This window comes from Meriones unguiculatus, chromosome 10, assembly GCF_030254825.1.
Source record: "Meriones unguiculatus strain TT.TT164.6M chromosome 10, Bangor_MerUng_6.1, whole genome shotgun sequence".
In the NCBI taxonomy this organism is placed as follows: Eukaryota; Metazoa; Chordata; class Mammalia; order Rodentia; family Muridae; genus Meriones; species Meriones unguiculatus.
In genome coordinates this window covers 60,462,817-60,485,036 of record NC_083358.1, presented here as the reverse complement: position 1 = coordinate 60,485,036, position 22,220 = coordinate 60,462,817, and the positions used below count along the sequence as shown (strand labels likewise).

General features: G+C 45.4%; 1 protein-coding gene across 2 annotated transcripts; it reads left to right on the top strand.

The window, feature by feature from the left end:
- Positions 1-104: 104 nt before the first annotated feature.
- On the top strand, positions 105-22,109 carry Mcoln3 (mucolipin TRP cation channel 3). 2 transcript variants are annotated; one of them, XM_021653150.2, is made up of 13 exons: positions 105-278; positions 4,375-4,604; positions 6,888-7,055; positions 9,325-9,478; positions 9,917-10,001; positions 10,121-10,217; positions 11,607-11,706; positions 14,085-14,197; positions 14,275-14,424; positions 17,723-17,824; positions 17,912-18,034; positions 19,985-20,191; positions 21,016-22,109. In XM_021653150.2, exons 2-13 carry the CDS (start codon positions 4,377-4,379, stop codon positions 21,148-21,150), a joined length of 1,662 nt encoding a protein of 553 aa, XP_021508825.2. In that variant the 5' UTR covers positions 105-278; positions 4,375-4,376; the 3' UTR covers positions 21,151-22,109. The 2 variants fall into 2 exon arrangements, with proteins under 2 accessions (XP_021508825.2, XP_060248551.1); XM_060392568.1 differs by lacking the exon at positions 4,375-4,604 and having other exon boundaries at positions 21,016-22,108.
- Positions 22,110-22,220: the final 111 nt, after the last annotated feature.

Below are 22,220 nucleotides of genomic sequence, written 5' to 3'. Positions count from 1 at the left end.
CACAGTCACACTCCTTCAGTCTCCCCTCCCGACCTGTCTCAGAGAAAGGCCGCCCCACAAAGGGCGTGGCAGGGAACCCGAGCCTTGGGGAGGAGGGTCACGAGGCTGGGGCCCGAGAAAGGAGGATGGCTGGAGCCGGTCGGGCTTGAAGCAGAGGGTGACCCTGCGCTGACATGCCCTGTCGCTCAGCTGCTGTCAGGACCTGACGCCTCCTTGTAGGTCCCCTGCAGGTCCCCGCTGTTCCCGTCCGCGCCCCCTCAGCTTGACTTGGGCGGCAGGTGAGCCTAGCCCGGCGCCGCCCCGGGGGCATCAGGTGTCCTGGGAACCTCGCCTGCGGAGCCCTGGGAGGGAGCCCGATGTCTCCAGCCGTCGTCGGTGACACAGAGCGGGAGGGTAGGGGCCCAGGACATCAACGCCATGGAGGGCACACAGAGGGGAGTGGAGTGCGAGATGCACCGGTTTGGCACAACCGGGGCTCCGCCACGGACCACAGGTCAGTGGAGCTCATGGCTGAGATGGGGACACCCTCCCCGTGTCATCTCTCAGCGAGTTTTGGAGATGACGGCAGAGTCGTGCCCGTCTGTGCCAGCTGTGTCCCCCCGGGAAGCAGGTGATGAGAATCCAGTGCAGGATGCCACCGTCAGTCCTCCTGATCATTCTTTCTGGGAAGCCTGGGATCCACTCCCTCCCACCAGAGTCTCGGTAACCACCCCTGGAAGGCGTCTGTGTCTGCCCTTAACTTGGGCCCTTCCTTTTGTTACCAAAGGCCCCTGGCCAGGGATAGAAATGGGGAAAGCAGTAGGGGTTCTGGATTTGTCAGATTCCAGCAGCGTGCAGAAGCCCGAAGGCCTCAGGGTGTGGTGTCTGGATGGCAGCAGGCCAGACTTTGCTTTCTGGCTAGGAAGCAGCACCTCAGAGGAATCAAAAGGAACGAGGGACCGCAGAGAGAATAGTATTATTCTCATTTTGCAGGAGTGGAAACGGAGGCTCCCTCAGGGTGGGCTCAGGGAGTCCCCCCGAAGTCACAGACTTGTCAAATTGTAGAGCCAAAGAGGGAGGGAGGGAAGAAAAGAGCATACTGTCTGGCCAGGAGCTCCAAAGCTGAAGAGGCCGGTTGTGGCAGTCTTTGACCCTTTCTCCAATTACAGTTCCCCTCCCTATGGCTACTTCTCTGCAGCTCAACCCAGTTTAGCTTCTGGCTGCCATGAATAAGTAAGTCTGTGTGCCAGTCTAGGGCCAGCACCCTGACACCTGACATAGACTTCAGCTGGGCCCCTGCAGGCCTTGATAATCGGGGAAAGAGCAGCTGCCCATACCTGGTCAGCCAGTGAGGCTGGCTCCCCAGGTTTGCAGGCTTAGCAGCCAAGCTGGCATTTGGAACATCTTGAACAGCGTTTTGAATAAATTAATGGTGGCTGGCTGGTTTCTCTCTGTTCCTCGAAGTTACTGTTACAGGGTGTGTGGTTGGTGGTTTAGAATTTAATTTTCTCTGTACCGTAACGGAAAAGGGGCTCGTGGGACTTCAAACCCCACAAACACGCTTTACTCTCGACCAATTCAGTATTGCAGTTATTCATATCAACAGAACTTGCTTTAACTCTGTCTTGGTTAGGGTTTCTATTGCTGCAGTAACAGGCAAGAGTCTGTTTTCAGCTTGATTCTCAGGTCACTGTCACTGACTGTGGGAAGCCAGGACACAGGAAGCAGAAGCCATGGGGAAACGCTGCTTGCTGGCTTGTCCCTTAGGGCTTGCTCAGCTTGCTTGCCTGTGCCACGTAGGACCACCTACCCAGGGATGGCACCACCACCCGCAGTGAGATACTGTGAGATGAATCCTCCCACAGTATTCTTCAACAAAGGCCTCACAAATGTGCCTGCAGGCCAGCCTTGTAGAGGCATTTTTCTCAATTAAGATTCCCTCTTCCAAGGTATGCGCAGGTGGTGTTAAGTTGAGAAAACTGATCAGTACATAGTCCCACAGATAGTCTCCTCAAATGCTGTCTAAACTATCCCACAGTTTTGTTTGCTTGCTTGTTTTGTTTCTTTTGCCATGCTGGGGACAGAGCACATAGCCCTGTTCATGTGAGACAAGCTCTCTGTTACTCACTCATATGCCCAGACCTTCAGGTACTACTCTTTCGAAGGAGATAAGATAATGAGCCAAAATCCTAAGAATGGATGCTTTTTCCCCCTTTCCTTTATGTCTTTACCCAAGAATTATTATATATACTCATGCTTTGAGATGTTTCATAACACCGGGACAAAACCTCACTTAGTGCACGTCATCATGGTTTTCTCTGGAAGGAGCCGAGGGCATCTGTTAAGTAGTAATATGTTTTGTGCATCCTCTTCTTCACTCAGCAGTGGTCTTATTAGTCTTTTTATTAATCAGGAGTTTAGAATGTTCCTCATGGCTGGTTTTTATAGCCCAAATCTACATTTCAGGAATGTTCGGTTTGCTGAGAATGTTTGTAATCCATATCAAATGTGTGACTCTAGGCTTGGAAAGCAGTAGGTATGACTTATCAGATGTTGTATAAATGTAGGCTAAATTCTTCTCCCTTCGTTGTTGAGTACAAGTTATTAGGAGGACAGTAAGCTCAGATGGGTTTTCTGTCCTATGTGGAAGATCTCTATTCTCTTGGTTAGTGTGGGGTATTTTATTTGAATGGGTTTCCATAGTATTCATGCTAGTCTGAAAAAAAAAATCCCCTCTTCCTCAGTGAAAAAGCCTCTTTACCCATTTCAAAGAGGAGAAATAAAAAGTGGTTACACGTGCTTTAAAGAGTAAAATGTGCCAGGAAGTACAAGCAAGCTCAAGTGATGGGCTATCTGGGAAGTGGCTGCAGAGGGCCTGCCTTCCCCTGGTAGCAGAGCTCAGTTCTAGGGGTTCTTCTGTCCCTGGAAATACTGCTGGTGTTGGGGAGCGCAACCCCACATTCAGGGTCAGCTCTACGCTGCTGCTGAGGTGAGGTGCGGGGCCTGATCTCCTGAGTGCTGCAGCCAGTGAGGGACATGACCCATTCTGACACTCTCATGACCCCAAGGCCAGCTCTCTAGTCTGCTGCCAAAGGTGAATATGATGGCACAGATATTATTATTATTATGCTGCAGGACTGAGGCGCAGTGTGGGCTGAGCGGGCCGGCTCAACCCGCAGGAGCATCAAGATCCAAACTGGTTCTCGGCTCTGTACAAAGCCCACTTATTGATTAATAAATTATGTTTTGTTTCTCCCCAGAGAGGAAAATGAATGACCATAACCACATGAGAATCTGCGTATCATTTCGGGGTCCATTTACTCTCTGAAGCCCTTATTCAGTTTCTCAGGCCTCCGAGCTTTGCTGAGACTACATCTGTTGGGTAACGAGCCAGAAAACACACACATGCCCCACACAGCCATGCATGCAAACGTGACCTTTTCTAATAGGAACAGTCCTTGAATTCACCAACTTTCAAGTAGGTGAGGATTCCCTTAGGTAGTTGAAGCCAGTGGGACACTGTATCTTCCCTTCTAATTGGAGCTCACCTAACGTGGGGTGGGAGTACAGCACAATTCTGCGGACACTGGGGCCGCCGTGCGGGCTTTCTTGTCATAGCAGCTAAAGGCCTCAGAAAAATAGACTGAGGAACCCAGCCTACTACTGTCATCTGCAGCAGGCCTGAGGAGCGCCCTCAATCTTTCAGGGACTTCCACTCAGGTAAAAACGGGATCCTTGGCTTTGAGACGAAAAAGAATTTCAGGACTAGCCGGCAGGAAGCAGGGTTGGAGGTTTTTAGTGACATTTCAATACAGTTTTTGAGCATGAGAGTTAAAAGATAAAGAAAAGTAGCCCAGAAGGAAGAATTAGACATCCTTGCACGTGGCCATGGACTTCTCAAGAGAGGGCCATATACTTCTTAGCATTAACCCTAGTCTGAGCCTTCCAGTTTGGTGGCTTTCAAGTCACACCTCAAAGTGTTACTAAGAAATGTCTTTTCTTTCTCTCCTTTTGAAAAGTAGGATGATAGATGCTCCAGAGATGTCTTGGATGGAATTATAATTTAATAAAGCAAAACAAACAGTCTCCAAGGTTGCGTAAGGAGTTTTTAATATGTCCTTTTCCTGTAAAGAGGGTCTCCTAGCGAGATTTCTGGAAAACTGGAGGTTTACGGTTGGAAAGGGAGGGAAGCCTTCAGCAAATGTTAATTGTACTCGAATAGTTCATCCTCATCTGGTGAGTGGCTTGAACCAGGCTCACAGTGAGAAGCCCACCCCATTCCTTTTCCCTGTCTTTCTGGTCAGCCTCATTGACAGAACTGTGGGACTGCGAGGCAGCAAACACCATGAGCCTGTATGTTCCTCGCTGAGCAGAGGTGTTTGGTTCCCTCCCTAGAGATGGCAAGTCCCGAGGTGGCTGTAAGCAGCTGCAGCTCTCACCAGGATGAAAGTCACTGCACTTTCCACCAGAGCTCATCTCCGTCTGAGCAGCTTCTCCTAGAAGACCAGATGAGGCGGAAACTCAAATTCTTTTTTATGAATCCTTGTGAGAAGTTCTGGGCCCGGGGTAGGAAGCCGTGGAAACTTGCCATACAAATTCTGAAAATTGCAATGGTGACCATCCAGGTAAGCATTTTTGGAAACACGCGAGGTGGAAGCCTCTTTGCACAGCAGTGGAGTAGCTTGTTTACAAAACAAGCTTTAACTGCAGGCAGAAGGATGTACATCGAACAAGGAAAGATACAAACCTAAACCCTCTCTCTAACATCTGTGAAAGAATTTAGCTCTCTTTCTCACTCTCAATTCTCTTGTAAAGTTTTTGTTTTCAGAGCTGAGGACCAAGCCCAGGGCTTTGCACTTGCTAGGCAAGCGCTCTACCACTGAGCTAAATCTCCAACCCCCTCCCCCGCAAATTAATTTCTTTTGTGTGCTCTTTTTTCATGCACACCAGAAGAGAGAATCAGATTCTGTTAAAGATGGTTGTGAGCCACCATGTGGTTGCTGGGAATTGAACTCAGGACCTCGGGAAGAGTGGACAGTGCTCTTAACCACTGAGCTACCTCTCCAGCCCTCTTTAAAAAAATTTTTTTGAGACAGTCTATCCCTATTTAGCTTTGATTGGCCTTGAGCCCCATACATAGACGAGGCTGGCTTTGAACTCACAGAGATCAATCTGCCTCTGCCTTTGAGTGTACCATGACACCTGGCTCATTCTGATTTCTCATTAATATAATTTTAATACCACAATAGTTTTTCGGAATTACATTTTTAAACATCTGGATCCTAATGAAGATATTAGCTGACTATTAACATGAGGAATTTCTTTTATTTCTGATATTCTGGGTGCTTCTTTCTCTAGAACCTGCATGGGGTTTTGCTGTAGACAGTCTCTTGGATTCTTAAATCCCTGAATCATGAAAGCTTGTGTAGCAGAAGAAAATGGAATTGGCAAAAGGGGGTTTGCATCGGCCTGTGAAATAATGTGCCTTCAATTTTGTGAGGAAAATTTCAATCTATTTTCCATAGCTCCTTTAATTCTTTTGAGGAGTCATGTTTTGTGATAGCCACATGTCCTGGTGTGGTTATTACTAAGAAGTGCTTTGGGGGCTGGCAAGATGGCTCCACTGGCAAAGGGGCTTGCCACCAAGCCTGATAACCTGAATTTGACTTCTAGAATCCACATGGTGGATGGTGTGAGCTGACACGTGTCAATCATTCTCTGACCTCCATATATGAATGTGCACACAAATAAGATACATGAATGTGAAAAGGCGGGTCTTCCTGCTGGTGAAAGAGAACATCTCTTGTTAGAAGCAGAAGGACAAAAATGAAGGCAAAGTTTAGGATTGTATTTTTATTTCTGTTCTTGGTTAACACCTGCCGTTGAAGGAGAGGTTTTTTTGTTTGTTTGTTTTAATATTGAGATTACTAATCTAAATTGCTTATTGAAAACAAGTACTAATGGTTAGCAGACCAAGGCAGGTTCTAGAGTCATTTGCAGTTGGTGGAATTCTTATTCAGATTTTAATGCGAGGCTCAGGCGACCACTCCATCCCAGGACATCATTTTCTGTCGCTGTGACCCACCTCCTGTTGGGAAGTCCCGGTATATCTTAGCTAACAGAGGACACAGATGCTTACATTTTTAAAGGCCACACGGCCCCTCAGTGGTTGCGTGGAGACCCCAGCGGCAGGTGTGCTCTCTCTTTAACACATCACCTCGAGCACACGCTCAGTTCTCAGCATGATACTTGGCAACGTGCACTTGAAATTCTTAATTTCCAGGTGATAACGCAATATGCCACAGCCCTGAAAGGCTTGTTTGTGTCATTTCTACGGGGGAGCCTGCCGCCGTTGGATAGGAAATGCTGTTTACTCAGGATAATACTAGGAACATTTAGGCGGTTGCTGTGTGCCAAGCTCAGTATTTTATACATGTGCTCGTGCTCAAGTCTCAAAACAAACTAAACTTATGCGTGCCTCTCTGTGGTGATACAGCTCCCTGTGATCACAGGAGCCACAGCAGAGAAAGGGAAGCTCTCTGTCTCTCTGTGTGTGCCTCTCTTTGTGTATGTGTGTGTGCACATTTGTGCATATGAATGTGAGTGCTTTCCACCGTGTAGCTACCTGGCCCATGAGTGTCCACATCTTCTCCTATCTCCCCCTCCTATGTGTCTATAGGAGTACTGGGTTGCTGGGGCACATCTGGCTTTTCTTTGATTCTGGGGATTTGAACTCAGGTCCTCTTACTTGTAAGGGAAGTGCTTTCACCCATGGAGCCATCTCCCAGACCCCGAGTGGTGAGCTTTCTGTATATCCTGCCAATTTCCTCTCAGATTCTTGCCGGTCAAGCTCCTACACCACATGCCTCCATTTCTTTTCTGTTCACGCTGTTTCTTTTTTCTTTAAGCTGGTCCTGTTTGGACTAAGTAACCAGATGGTAGTAGCTTTCAAGGAAGAGAACACCATAGCCTTCAAACACCTCTTCCTAAAAGGATACATGGATCGAATGGATGATACATACGCAGTGTACACCCAAAATGATGTGTATGACCAGATCGTCTTTGCAGTGAACCAGGTAAATCAACGTGTGCGTTTGTTGGTGATTTTGTTGGTCTGATTTAGGTATTAGGGGTTGAACTCAGGGCCTTGTACAAGTTAGGCAAGTGTTCTAATAGTGAGATGCCCAGACTGTGTGTGCGTTCTTTACTTGAGAGAAAGAACAAGCTGGAGAAATGGTAGCAACAGATTATATAGGAACCAACACCCAGGTGTTGAACAGTTCTTCTTGGAGATGCCTTATGAATAGACTGCTTAAATACAGTTTAAGGGCCAGAGAGATGGCTCAGCAGTTGAGAGTAACTTGTTACTCTTCCAGAGGACGTGAGTTTGCTTCCCAGAATCTACCTCAGGAAGCTCAAAACTGCCTGTAACTTCAGCCTCAGGGGAATCTATTGTCTTTCTGGTCTCTGCAGGTATCCCTACACACACATACACACACACACACACACTTAAAAATGGATTGAAAAATATTGCTAACATACTTTTATACAAGTACAAGTTGATAAAAAGCTTTTGTTTCCTACCGACAGAAAGGTATGAATGGCTTATTTAAGAGAATCAGGGACAGGATTTGATGTGAGGGCTTTAGTATTTGAAGTTACTAACATAATCCTAGCTATAAGTAGTCATTATGTCTTCAAAGCTTGTGCTTTCAGAGACTCACAACAAATAATGAGAATATTAATTTTGCAGTTTGTGGGACAAGCAAGGCCTTCAAGCTCGTTTAAAGCGAGGCTTTTCTGTCGGCCTGGTGATGATTACGCAGTGACACCGCCTGACTGACTGACAAGAAGGAGGCTTGTTTGTTGTGCTCCAGAGTCAAGTTTTCATTCTGCGTTATTCTTGCTGTAATTGGTACTTTCTCAAGGTCCCAAATCACTTCTTTTGAAGGGATAATTAAAAGGGCTTTTGAGGTATTTTTGCCCTAGGTTAGTTACAGATCACATTTCAAAAATCATTAAATCCCTACATCAAACATTGTTTCCAAGCAATCATGACTCCTCATTTTCTGGAGGCAACCTATTCAGACAGAGGTCATGAGCTGCTAGGATGAAATGTATCTTTGTGAGTCAAGGCTCCTATTAGTGGTGGGAAGAGGAAACTTAGAGACAAAAGCTTCATAAAGTTGTTAAACAGAATCATGCTCTACAGCTTTTAGAGAGAAAATAGCAAATAGCTCAGTGATGAAGATAAATTTAGAGACTTTAAAAAAATGGTGTGTATGTGAGTGTGTTTTGTGTGTGTGCACACTTATGTGTGAAGCTCAGAGGGCAGCCTTGGTTGGCAGTCCTCAACTTCTACCTTGTCTGAGGTCAGAGCCTTTTGCTGATCGTTACATAAACTAAGCTGGATGGAGGGCAAGCTTCTTGGGGGTGCTCCTGTCTGCCTCCCATCTCACCACAGGAACCCTGGAATTACAGAACTATGCTACCATGCCTAGTTTTCCATGGGTTTGGGGGATTTGAACTCAGGTCCTTGTGTTTTGGTGGTAAGTGCTTTAGCTTCTGAGCCATCTAGATTTAACTTTTAAATCTATTAAGTGTCTGTAAAGCATCATGTCAGATTTGTATGTTTCTTAGGGGAAATGTAGAGACATAGAGTAAACAGTCCATAACATTTCTTTTGTTGTTTTGCGACAGGGCCTATGTGACAAAGGTGACTTCAAACTCTTTGTAAGCAGAGGCTGGCATGGATCTCTTGATCCTGCTGCCTCCCGCTTGCTGAAAAACAATCACTATGCCCGGCTGAAGGCCCAGTAAATTCTTCATAAAACATCTTTACCTTTATCAGTAGGACTAAACTCAGTCTTCAAAATGCTGTGTCTGGCGCTGAAGCCATTCTGCTCGTTAGAGCTCCATGTTCCTTCCATGAAGAGTCTTAGTAGGAACATTTCCTCCTGCTCCTATAGGAAAACGTGCCGGGAGCACAAGTGAAAGCCCCCCTGCTTTCTAAAGAACCCACCCAAACCCACAGCTCTTGTTACATAATACTGCTTATGCGATAGAGAAACACATGTTCTGTCAGTGTCCATAAATACATCTAAGCCTTGGTGCAGCAGCCCAGCATTTGATGTAATTACTCCATGAAGACAGAAATACCAGACAGACACAAAAACGTGTGTCGGTGGGTTCAAAACCCTGGTCTGATGATGCATAAGGATCACAAATGGGCACTATGTCATTGCTTTACTTCCTGTAGTTTTCGGCTTGGCTTTTGCCCTGACTAGCATCCCTTTAGCCCTCATTGCTGCTCCATTTCTCTCTCTCTCTCTCTTTTGAATAAAGTACTTGCAGCTTCGAAACATCTCTGTTGGCAACCACGCTTATGAGAACAAGGGGACTAAGCAGTCGGCCATGGCAATCTGTCAGCACTTCTATAGGCAAGGAACCATCTGCCCCGGCAATGATACCTTTGACATAGACCCGGAGATTGAAACAGGTGATAATTCCCTATAACTTTCCACTACTGTTTTTAACTCCTTGATATCTAAGCCCCGTGATAGCGCCGTCTCTAAAAACATTGATGGTTGGTGCTCTCATGTCATAGGAAGAACTATACAGATGTTCTTATGTGTCAACTTCCATTGTGAACCCTTTGTCACAAAACTTAAGAATTCAAAAGAAAAACAAACAGGTAAAGCATAGAGAAAATAGGGGCGGGGACGATGATGACATTCTGAGACAGAGTTTGAGTCTTTCTAAATATCTGAGCACTACAGAAATGTCTTATGTCTTAGAAACAGGAGATTCAGGGCAAGTTGTATTGATTCTGAGTTCTTAGTCTTGATTCTAAAAACAAATAATATGAATAACTGATTTTACCCATTATCCTTTGAAAGTGCAGTTTTATTTATGGTTTTGTTCCTTCGTGGGGCAGAGTGTTTTCTCATAGAGCCAGATGAACCTTTTCACACTGGAACACATGGAGAAAATAAACTCAACCTGACCCTGGACTTCCACAGGTGAGGAAAGAGGAGGGCAGCCCAGCTCAGCCCTGTGTGTTCCCTCCTCTCAGGCATCCCCTGGAGGGACGCACAGCCCCGTGTGTGTGCCCTCTTCTCAAGCGTTCTCTGCTTTCCAGACTGCTGACAGTGGAGCTTCAGTTTAAGCTGAAAGCCATTAACCTGCAGACCGTTCGCCACCAGGAGCTTCCTGACTGTTACGACTTTATTCTGACTGTAAGTGTAGGCTGTGCTGAAGGCGGCTCCTGCCTAGAGAAAGTTTGTTTTTATCTAGGTGCATGGTTCATATTCCAGTGCTAAGGCATGGTCAAAAATACAGGATGTGTCACCAGAATGTGCCTGGGGACCCTGCACCAGCTAGCTCTGCTCTCTGCAAATTGCTTACTTGCTGTTTGCCTTCTGCACCTTGGTGCATGCTCTGCAAGGCAGGGACTTATCTTGTCTGCTACTGTATGGGGCCTGGTGCACAGCAAATGGCCAAATACCAGAGGATCAGGAGAGAGAGAGAATGAGAGAATTCTGGGAACAGAATAAATGAGTATGCATGTGTAGGAGGCTATTCCCCAGAGCAGGGACAGCTTAGAAGAGGCCACACGACCAGACAAAAATTACTCTCCCTCTTCCAGTAGCCAGCAAATGCCAAGAGCTCCTCAGCTAGGGGTGGAGTCTAATGTGTCTTTTCTCCTGTGCTGCAAAGCAGACTGGATCCTGTGCAGGTAACACAGCTGCTGTGAGTTCATGAGTGCAGGAGCCCTATTATGTCCAGAAGACAGCATTTCCCAGCAGTCCTCCTCATCTCCCGGCTCTTACAGTCTTTCTGCCCCCTCTCCTGTGATGTTCCCTCAGGAGGAAGATGGAGTAGGGTGAGACAGGTGTTCATTTAGAACTGAGAAGTAAATAAACCTTTAAGTGAATCCTTTCCATCCTTTGGTGGGAAGGGGAAGGAAAATGTAGCTGAGTTTTCTTGCCCTTTCTTCCTTTTCTCCACATGGAAGAAGCAAGAGAATTAGAAGGAGACGTGGGAGGATTGCAGAAAGTGTTGTGTTGTTGTAGTCCTTTGGGCCTAGCATCTTCAACTGGTTGTTTCAGAAGCTAGCAACTGGTTATTTCATGCTAGCAACTCTGTCACCGAGCCCTTTGTAATATATGTGATGCCCGAGTGATGGGGAAATCTAGGCCAAGAACAAAAACCCACATCTCGACCTGGGGTGTCTAAGGACAGAAATGACATGCTTCTATGTCCACCCAAGTTTCCCAAACTCTAAAAGCTAAGGTCCTGTTGGAAGGTGGGCAGAGCCAACCTGTACAAACTCAGCACACAAGTCAAGTCTCCTCAACAGGAGAGAGGGGGAGGCACTCTTGTCTACTGAAGTGTCCAGAGCTGGAACGCATCCTAGAAACACGAGGTATAGACACCAAAATCTCTCTACAGCAGATCTTAATTCAATATTATCAACTCACAGATATATAAAGGCGCGCTCCTCAGTGATTAACAGTTATAGTTGTTCAGAGGTGAGGCTCAGCATGTCCTGTGTCCTCCAATGAACTGCTTCCTGACTCCAAAACCCAGGCATGCATACTGGTCTCCTTTTCCTGTCTTTACAGATAACATTTGACAACAAGGCTCATAGTGGAAGAATCAAAATAAATTTAGACAATGACATTTCTATCAGAGAATGCAAAGATTGGCACATATCTGGATCAAGTAAGTAATAAGCTTCACTCACTTCCAGAGCGGCCATTAAGTAATTCGTTGAGTATCTGCCTATAGCATGTAAGGACCACTAAGTAAAAGACTGGGCCAGTCCCAAGTCCCTTGATGTTCTGTAAGCAGATTCGTCTGTGGCAGATGTCTGATGATCCAGTCAGTACATTAGTTAGTAGCATCCTGTGGCTCCACAGTCCTCACCTGCCTCCTCCATACCAACTACATACTCATAGTTCTGTCCTAAAAGCCTCCATATACCTATTTTCCTCATGTTCGTGTTTTTAAATATCTCAACGAGCAGCAGCGTCTTTTCATTCACAGAAGAAGAAACCAAGGCTTGGAAGTGATATGTAATGACCCGAGGTCCTAAAGGGAGAACTCAGGTGGGATTTGAGTGTGAAGCTATGGCACATAGTGGTTGTCTTCCATCTGGCTTAAAAAGTACAGTGATGTATTAAAAGCCTGCTCCAGAGACACGAACAAAAGTTCAAGTCAGAATGAGTCCTGTCCAGAACCGGAAAATACTGCCAGGAAGGGATTTAGGTGGGCTGTTTCCCACACCCTCTTAAGCAGCCCAAATGGAAGGCTGCACTGCACATCACTCACAGTCATATGAGAAATTACACGGGCTCTCCCAAGAAGAGGATGTGTCTTGGACACCTGCTAGACACTAGTTGGTAGATCTGAGCTGGGTCAATGTTGTTCATCAGACGGACGTGAGGGTAGTCACTGTTGTAGGGGTTGTGGATGAGGCCCTCAAATCACAAGCAAGTCACAAGCCTCATCGCTGTCACACTTAAACCTCCGTGGAGTGTAAGCCTGATTTGCCCCTGGTGAGAGGGGAAGTGGGAGCATCCAAAGTGCCTGGACAGATGCTGCCTCACATGCGTGGCCCTTGGCTTTTAAGTCTTTCTAAGGCAGGGTTAGATGTTTAGAAGCCACTGGGTAAACAGCAGCAGTATGCTTCATCACAGCACTTTCTGAAGTCACTTCCTCACAGCAGCCTGACTGGTGGACACAGCGGCTGCTGCTTCTGTACTCTTTTCAATGGCACCATTGCATGGGCCATGACTTTTGATTCTCCAGCATCTCAATATGGCTGAACAAATGCTCCCCTCCTCTCTCCTCTCTTCTTTTCCCCTTCCCTCCCCAACACTCCCCAACTTTTCCCTTCCCTCCCCTCCGTTTTTTTCTTTTCTTCCATTCCTTTCTTTTTGCTCTCCTTCTTCCTCCCTTCTTTCTCTCCTTTCCCCTTCCTCCTCTATTGTTTAAACAGGGTCTCTCTAATATAGCCTAGACTTTATTCAAACTCCCAAACTTTGTACCCTGGCACTTTAGGTGTGAGCCACCAAGCTGGTGGAAGATGGCCATTTCTTGTCACTGAAGGCTCATTTAAAGTCTTGGTGAGGTCTCTTTCCTGACTACCTTTTCCAGCATGGAGGGATGACTCTGAAACATTCGCATTGTCTGAAGGACTCAGGGACACATACTTCCAATTCAGTAGTTTTATGGCAAGAGCTGAGGATGGCCTTAACAATACTAAAAACAAACAAAACACACAAAAACCGGATGCAGAGGGGCATCAGGTGCTGGAAGGCTGTGAGGGCTTGCTGACTCTGCCACTTACTGATGGTGTACCCTAGGCACAAGATGGTGCCTCAGTCTTCTTAAGTGCAAAGTTGGGGTGATCATGACAGCTTCACAAGGCTGTTGTCAGGATCCTATATGCACAGAGTGCTTTGAACTGAGTCAGGTGAAAAGTATGCAGAGCGTGACCCGTGTGTGACTTAATTTCTCTTGTGTCATCCATCTGTATGTATTGTCCACGTACCTGCTTATTCCTTTGTTTGGCTCACTGTCACAAATGCTCCTGTGTGGTTGAGGACCTTGTCTGTCTGTCTGTTCCAGGACCTAAGAAGTACCAGGTACTTAAGGGTGCTTAATGAATGTTTTATACCCAGCTAAGTACGAAATGTAGGAAGGCTTATTTACTTATTGACTTTTTTGAGAGAGAAGTTTACTATACGTAACCCAGGTTGACATCAAACTTAGTATATAATCCAAGCTAGCCTATACCTCTTGGTAATTCTTCTGCTTCTTACTTCCAGCTACTGAGATTATCAGAGTGAACATTCACACCCACAAGGAGAACATAGTCACCATAAACAGCACAGACTGATAACTGAGGCTCTTTGATTTGGAGTGTTATTTTGTTTTAAAAGGGAGGACCCTCAGCTTTCTTTAACTACTAATGGAAAGAATGCTCATAGGACTTCTTTTGGTTGTCTTTCTGAAATGCTTGAATTGTTCTAAAAAGAGGTCATGTCATCATTGAATGCCTCATCCGTGTGCACCCTCGGCCCCCTGTCTTCCAGTTCAGAAGAACACCCACTACATGATGATCTTTGATGCCTTTGTCATCCTGACCTGCTTGTCCTCACTGGTGCTCTGTGCCAGGTCTGTGATTAGGGGCCTCCAGCTTCAGCAGGTGAGCGCTGCTCCCCCAAATGCCCCCAACACTCCTGGCCACAGGGAAGCTCACCGTGTCTCTCCTCTTCCCAAAAGGAGTTTGTCAACTTTTTCCTTCTCCACTACAAGAAGGAAGTTTCGGCCTCTGATCAGATGGAGTTCATCAACGGCTGGTACATCATGATTATCATTAGTGACATACTGACGATTGTTGGATCAATCCTGAAAATGGAAATCCAAGCCAAGGTAAAGCTGCTCTTCCCGACTGTGCTACCACAGTGGTAAAATGTAATTTTCTAAACTACAAAGAAATTCAAAGGAAATGATTTCTTCTGAGACTTAGGTTCAGTTAACTTGAAACTGACAGCAGCAGTTTTCCTAACTCTAGTTAAGTCTTAACTCTGAAAGTCTCTCTATATATTGTGTTTTTGTTTCTGAGACAGAATCTCTCTGTATAGCACCTTGACTGTCCAGGAACTCGTTCTGTAGGCCTGGCTGGTCTTGAATTCACAGATCTGCCTGCCTCTGCCTTCTGAGTGCTGGGGTTAAAGCCACATGCCACCACCACCTGGCAATTAGAAGTCTCTTAAACAGAGTTTGAAAAAGCATAATCCACAAAACTAAAACAAACAACAATAAAACAATACTTTAGCATCATCTGAGTGGACAAACAATGCTCTGTGCTAGACTGAGAGACAACCTGTCAGTGTCAGAGACACACTGAAAGTCAGAGACACATTTGATAGAGTTGTCAAGAGTTCCCACAGAAGGTGCTAAAGTTAACATGTTCAGATTTTCAAAAATATTAATAAAAACTGTGGGAGGGCAGGAAGTGAGTCAAGGCACAATTCTCTGTGTTTTTTAACTTTATTTCCTCTGTCCTCTCAATGTAAAAATATGCTCACTTTCTTACTTTTTCCACTGATAACCTCTTGAACTAAGCTTACTCTAATTTAGAATTAGTCTTTCTCTCCCCAAAATATAAAATACAAAATTAACAATGTTCAAACAAATCTTGCTCAGACTTATACTTTCCTAGGACAAAGGTTATAGACCAAGGCAGACTTTACACACAGGGGCTGGGTCAAAGGGCAGCTTGCTTCTCTCCTCTGACACAGTCAGGGTAGGGCTCAAGGTTGGCAAGTCGTTCAGCTTTGAGCATCAGTCATTCAGGGACCTGAGCTCTCTTCGTTTCATTCTTTGCCAAATGTTAAAGGCTCTACCTGACTTCACAGTTGACACGGGGTTGCCTCGTGAGCTGGTGACAGCCTGTGGGAAGTGAAAACACCAGCTGGTGGCAGCTTTTCCGGTGTCCCATGGCCTTGGCTTAGGGGCAGCAGATTTCACTCCCGTTCACACAGTCTAGAGCGAAGCTGGTCAAACCCACCTGCAGTGGGATCTGGAGAAGGAGTAGGCTATGCCTGAGAAGGAGAGGGGAGCAAAGTGTCACCATGGACCAGCTGCTGCTCTAGATAGCTGTAGTTTTGTGCAGTTTAACTTTAGAAAACAATAACAAAAAGTGATGATAGATTTGTAGTAAATATTTATTTATTTATATTATTACTTCTAAGACAGGATCTCATGCAGCCCAGGTCACCATCAAATTCCCCATGTAGCTGAGACTGGCCTTGAACTCTGGTCTTCCTGCCTCTGCCTCCTAAATTGTGGGATTGTAGGGACACACCATACATGGCATAATTCTTTATTTTGAGGAGCTTCAGCTTCCCTTTCCTTTAGTGACCCCTTAATAGGGAATGTCCAACATTTCCTTCATTTTCCGGACCACCCTCTTCTCTTCTGAAGCCTTTGGCACATCCCCCTGCCCTCCCTCACTTCCTGTTTCATAACTGCAAGAGAAACCCCTACCACATCCCCCCCACCTTACTTGGCTCTGGTGTCTGTATATTCTGATACCCTGAATGATTTAGGGTACTATCCAAGGCTAGCTCCTTCACTTGGCTCTGAGGAGCTGGCCCAGGTTCTTTGTGGAGGACACAGCTCCAGTTACTCTTTCTTCTCTCTGGCAATTTTTTTCTCTCTGTAACTCCCCCACACTGTGTCTTTGCTTCTCTGGCAAAATTACATTCCTAGTTCTTTTATCCGAGTGTTTGCCCATCTCTCTGCTCCACCTCACAGGTTACCAGATCTCAGAACAGTGACTAGCCTTGCTGCTGTTGCTGCTGCTGCTGCTGCTGCTGATGCCCCAGCTTCTGTTCTTCAAGCATGCCCTCCAATCTGGCTGCCTCACCTCCCCTTCCTGAAAATCCCCTTCTGCTCGTGTCCCCTGGACCATTATACTCCATCCTGACCCACCAGTAGCCTTCTGCTGCTGTTCTGATTTGTGTGAGTTGCTCTTTAGCTGAGGTGACACTTGCTCAGGCCTCTTCCGGATCCCTGTCTGTCTGTCTGTCTGTCTGTCTATCAGAGCTCTCCATGCTGCTTCCCACCTCTTGTGGCCAACCCCCAATGTGAGAATGTTTTCCAGTCTCCTGCTTGGACAGCTCTTTTTGTCACTGCCTTGGTATTGTTGTCCTGACCCAGATATACATCTTTTGCTACCTCTATGCCAACATTGGCCAAATCTGCCTCTCCAGCTTGGGACGGCTCTGTGTTGCAGCCTGAATATCTAAACGTCAACCTTATATCTTCTCTTGACTATCTACATATATTCTCAGAATTGACCTGCCTACATAGAACTCTCCCAGCCCCCTTCTTCTCCCGCTGCCTTTCCAGTGACTGCAAATGGCACCTTTCTGTGTGTTCACACCCCAAATAATGCATTCACTGAAGTTCTTCTCCTCTAGCAAACTCCTCTCTCCCATGCTCAATCCCAGAGGGAATCTACATGTTCTACCTTTGAAAAAGACCTCATCATTTTCACAGTTCCAGGCTGTACCTAGTCATCCCCTGCTCTCCCTCGCATTACTCCAAGAACCCTCGTAGTCTGCCGCCAGCCACACAGACAACGTTTGCTCATGTTGCTCCTGTTCAAGGCTCTCAAGTCTCCCAGACCTTTTCTGACAAAAACAACCTTAAGTGCCCTTGAGGTCTTATCCTGCCCATCCTTTACCCACATCTCCATACCCCATCTGTTTGTTGCTCACTCTTGCACAGGTCTCTGATACCTCCGGTCCTTTGTATTTGCTGCTCTATGTGCCAAAGGCTCTTTTAGATTTTTGGTTAACTTTCTCAATTCTTTTAGATCTTTGCTTCTGTGCCACGAATTCATTGAGATTTTTACTGCTCATCCTATTTCAAACTGCAAACTCATACTCATTCCTTATCTTCCCCCACCACCACTACTGGCCTTCCCCCTCAGCATTTACCATCAGTGAATGTATTGAAGGCTGTATTCATCTATCGCTGGTTTTTGCTCCACATATCCCACTAGAATGTAAGTTTCATGAGGGGAAAAAAAATCTCCTGTTTGTCAATTGCTTTACTCTGCACACATAGAATAGCTCCTGGCATGTAGCTACTTGATATTTCTTGTCCAACTGTCATGTTGCTGTTTAACCACTTTTTATTTCCCATTCTTATCTAGAGTCTCACAAGCTATGATGTCTGTAGCATATTTCTCGGCACTTCGACCATGCTGGTGTGGCTTGGCGTCATCCGATACCTGGGCTTCTTTGCGAAGTACAATGTAAGGAATCCCACGGAGGCACTCTGAGTTATTCACTGTTTGGACTAAAGAGCAGAGAGATGCTAACAGCCTCTCCTGTTTCCACAGCTCCTTATTCTGACCCTCCAGGCAGCGCTGCCCAATGTCGTCAGGTTCTGTTGCTGCGCTGCTATGATATACCTTGGCTATTGCTTCTGTGGCTGGATCGTGCTGGGTCCTTACCATGATAAGGTACAGCATCAGTTAGGGTTTCTAACGCTGTGGCTAGACACCAGGGCCATGGCAGCTCTTATAAAGGAAAACCTTTCACTGAGGCTGACTTACAGTTCAGGGGTCTAGTTCATTATCACCATGGAAGAAGCATGGTGGCATGCAGGCAGACACAGTGCTGGGGAAAGAGCTCAGAGTTCTCCATCTGAATCCACAGGCAGAAAAGAACTGTGTGCCACTGAGCCGGGGCTTCAGCTTCTCAAACGTCAAATCCCACCCTGACAATAACATACTTCCTCCCACAAGGCCACACCTACCCCAACAAGACCATACCTCCTAATAGTGCCACTCCCTATGGGCCAAGCATTCAAACACAGTAGTCAAACCACCAAGGTGCTGACAGCCAACTTTCTTCCTGATGTTATCAAGCTCATATACCAAGGCCACTGGCTTCTATTTTTATGATTACTGTTGTTTATTCATCTATATTTTTGTTTGTGTTCAGGTTGGCCTTGAACCCATATATGTAGCAAGGATGACCTGAAGTCCTGGTCCTCCTACCTTTATCTCTCAAGTGCTAGGAAGACAGGTGCACAAACACCTAATTTGCTGTTTTATCCTTTTAAAATATATTAATACTTTTATTTATTTTTTGAGAATTTTATACATACACACAACATTTTTTTAGTTTACTTAACTTAAATGATGACAATATCTGAGCTTAATTATGAAGGTAGTTCAGTAAAATATGCTTTATATTTTATGGATTACATTATTCTCATCATATTCATGAACATAATCAGGTACCAAGATATATGGCCCATATATTTAAATGTAGTAATTGAAAGCTAGAGCCTTTCTTTGGTCATACAATGGATACTAGCCATTAAAACACACAAATATTCATTCCCTATTCCTCCCAACTCCTTCCAGATCCTCTCATTACAACCCCCTCCTAACTTCATGTCTTCTTTTTTTTTTTTTTAAATAACCCTAATTTTAGTGCAGCCTACATATACATGGGTGTGGGGCCATCTGTTGGAGTATGATCAATCTACCAAGGATCACACACTGACTCCCCACAACCAGCAGCCATCAATTTCCATCAGTATATAAGTGAACTCCTCTGATCTTGTAATTTATTGTTAAAACACAGCAAGTCATATATCTACATCCACATAGAGATCCAATAGTGAGCAAACCAGTCAATGTGAATGCCTCGTGAGCATCATTGATCAGCTCCATTGCCTGAAATCCTGTTTGGAATGCATTAGGTAATTATGTTCCTTTCAGCATCAGTGAGGTTGGTTAGTCCATTTGAATTCACTCATATACATCTATATGACTGCAGAAAAAAACAAAACAAACAAACAAACAAACAAACAAACAAAAAACCCTGTGGAAATGTTTGAAAAGTTTGCTGGGAGAACTGTCTTGAATGTTAGACATTATCTTGAGTTGGTTGAGCTTCAGAATGAGACAGAGGGCCATGGGAGTCTGGAATCTGGGTGTCTCTGCAGAAGCATTTAAATCACCTCAAGGGTCTCATTCTGTAAACTAGAAAGAGGGAAAGGAAAGGGAGGTAAAGGGGAGAAGGAGAAAGGGAGGAGAGGGGAAAGGAAAGAAAAAAAGGAAAGGGAAGGGAAGGGGAGGGGAGGGGAAGGGAGGGAAGGGAAGGGAAAGATCAACCTTGAAAGGCATTGAGAGAGAGCAGAACTGGCCTTTCTGATCTTATTCTGGCTGCTGTAGCTCAGAGGAGCACCAAGAAAGAGCTACTTGTCCAGAGACAAAGCAGCAGGCTGGGATATGGCATTTGCACCAAAGCAAGGGCTGTGGCTACCTTGGGTTGGTTGTTGGGAAACGGTCACCTGGGATACCAGGTCTGACTATTTCAGGATGGTGTTATGAACCAAAATCTCCCATATGGAGGAACATGGAAGAATGTGAACTCCTCTCCCCCACTCTCCCCAGTTCCGTTCCCTGAACAGGGTCTCCGAGTGCCTTTTCTCTCTGATAAACGGAGATGATATGTTTTCCACATTTGCAAAAATGCAGCAGAAAAGTTACCTGGTTTGGCTGTTCAGTCGACTCTATCTCTACTCGTTCATCAGCCTCTTTATATACATGATTCTGAGCCTTTTCATCGCGCTGATCACGGACACATACGAAACGATTAAGGTGGGTTTGTCAAAAGCCTGTCTGGAACATGTGTAGTGACAGTGCAGCTTTGTACCAGGACAGAGGGCATTGTTGGGGTGGAAAAGTGGAACTCCAGTTTAACAAGCAGGGAAAAGAAAAAAGTGAAGGAGAGACAACATTTCTAGAATGTTGGACATCTTGTTTCTCAGTATTTGTGTTAAAAATAGAGTTCTTTCTTCCTTATTTATTCATTGCTAGTTGTAATTAGGATCCAACCCAGAGCCTGGCATGTGCCATTGGACTCTATGTCCCCAACTCTTAGGTATATTTTCTAATCTTTTATTAGACTAATAAATATCAGTAGGTATTGGCTGTAGAAAATAGATGACATGCAAGAAAGGCAGAATTCTGTGAGCTCCTCTGTGGAAGCTGACGGATGCTGACTGCTTAGATTCCAGCCAGGCTCCATCATTAGTCTACATTGGTTGGGGTTCTGGCTGAACCAGTCTTCACCCAAGAAGCTTCCTTCACACTGTCTGGGAAACCATGAGGCTGCAGGCTGACTGGGAGCAGCATTCAGGCTGCACCTTGCCACGTGTTTCCCAGGAGAGGGGTGTGGACAAAAGTCACCTGCCTCTGTGGGTTCAGATAGGCTGGGAGGAGAAATCACAGAAGGAGCACACAGAGTTCCATGCCCATTTCACACAGCCCAGGAGTGGTTCCAGAGGTCACGTGTCCTAGAAATGCCTGGGAGTGCCAAACTGTCCCTCTGGAGAAATCCCTTCCATGGACAGATGTGCCATTCTGAGTCTAGTTGTTGAAGAGGGCCTTCTTAATGGGGACTTTTCCATTCTCCTCTGTAGCACTACCAGCAAGATGGCTTCCCAGAGACGGAACTTCGAAAGTTCATAGCGGAATGCAAAGACCTTCCCAATTCTGGAAAATACAGATTAGAAGATGACCCTCCAGGTTCTCTATTCTGCTGCTGCAAAAAGTAACTGTTGGGTTTCTCTGTGCTTGGGAGGAAAACATAACATGTGGCCGAGGCAGAGATAATATGGATAACTTGTGATCACGCAACAGTATGTTCAGATACTAGTATTCTGAGCGAACGCATAACTATGACATAGAAAGACCTGTTTATATATTTTAAAATATTCAGTGTCTTTTCTGCTCACATGAGCACTTTTAAAATGACTGGTTTGATGAGGGAAGCTACTGGATCGCTGTTCTGTCTTAGTGGCTGTGGATGTCAAGTGTGTTCTCTATACACCCTTTACCACAGAGTGCAGCTTGTGCCTGCACTGGAAAATATGCTCCGGTCTCTCGGTGACTTTGGATGACCCAGTGCTCCTCTCTGATAGTTGGAAAAATCATTACACATTTGACATCGCTACATCTTAGATTCTCCCCCTAAAAGAAGACAGAGCAAGAGAGAGAACCCCATCATAGCCAGCGCTGGGGTGCTTGGCTCTGAAGGACAGCTGTTGTTTGATTCTCACATTCCTTTAGAAGCTTTCTCTGCCCTTCAGTGTTAAGGTACAAGGTTGACAGAGAGTCTGTACGTGAGTGAGAGTGAACGTGCGTGCCAAGCGTGTATTTCATCAAACAGTGGTGGTTTTATGAGCAGTGGGGCATGGGGGAAACTGGAGACACAGCTTGCCTTCTATAGCCCCTCGCAGTCTCAGCAAAGCCATGTGGGGTCAGGCAGGACCTGCGATTCCATAGATTCACGCTCTAGAACCCAGGCTCAAGATTTTAAAATGAGTGTGTGTAGTTTGAAAAGGCACAGAATTAAGCTCTACACTTTGTAGTCCACTAATGGAGAATTATGGGGATTTTTATGGTATAGCATTGATTTTGTGTGCAATATATTTATCAATGTGAACATTAATTCAGTTATGTATAATAATGACTTTATAAAAGCGCCTTAAAAAAAATAAAAAGTTTAACACTTTCATGTTGCACTAGAGACATAATGAAGATAACCCAACACTCAAAGCTACATATTTATTTCTTTTTCTTTTTTTATTATTCTTTATTAATTATACTTTACTCACTTTGTATC

Coding starts and splice junctions, on each gene's coding strand:
- Mcoln3 (XM_021653150.2), top strand. CDS start 4,377: ATGGCAAGTCCCGAGGTGGCTGTAAGCAGCTGCAGCTCTCACCAGGAT. Junction 10,002..10,120: donor CTGACCCTGGACTTCCACAG/GTGAGGAAAGAG, acceptor TCTGCTTTCCAG/ACTGCTGACAGTGGAGCTTC. Junction 20,192..21,015: donor ACACATACGAAACGATTAAG/GTGGGTTTGTCA, acceptor TCTCCTCTGTAG/CACTACCAGCAAGATGGCTT.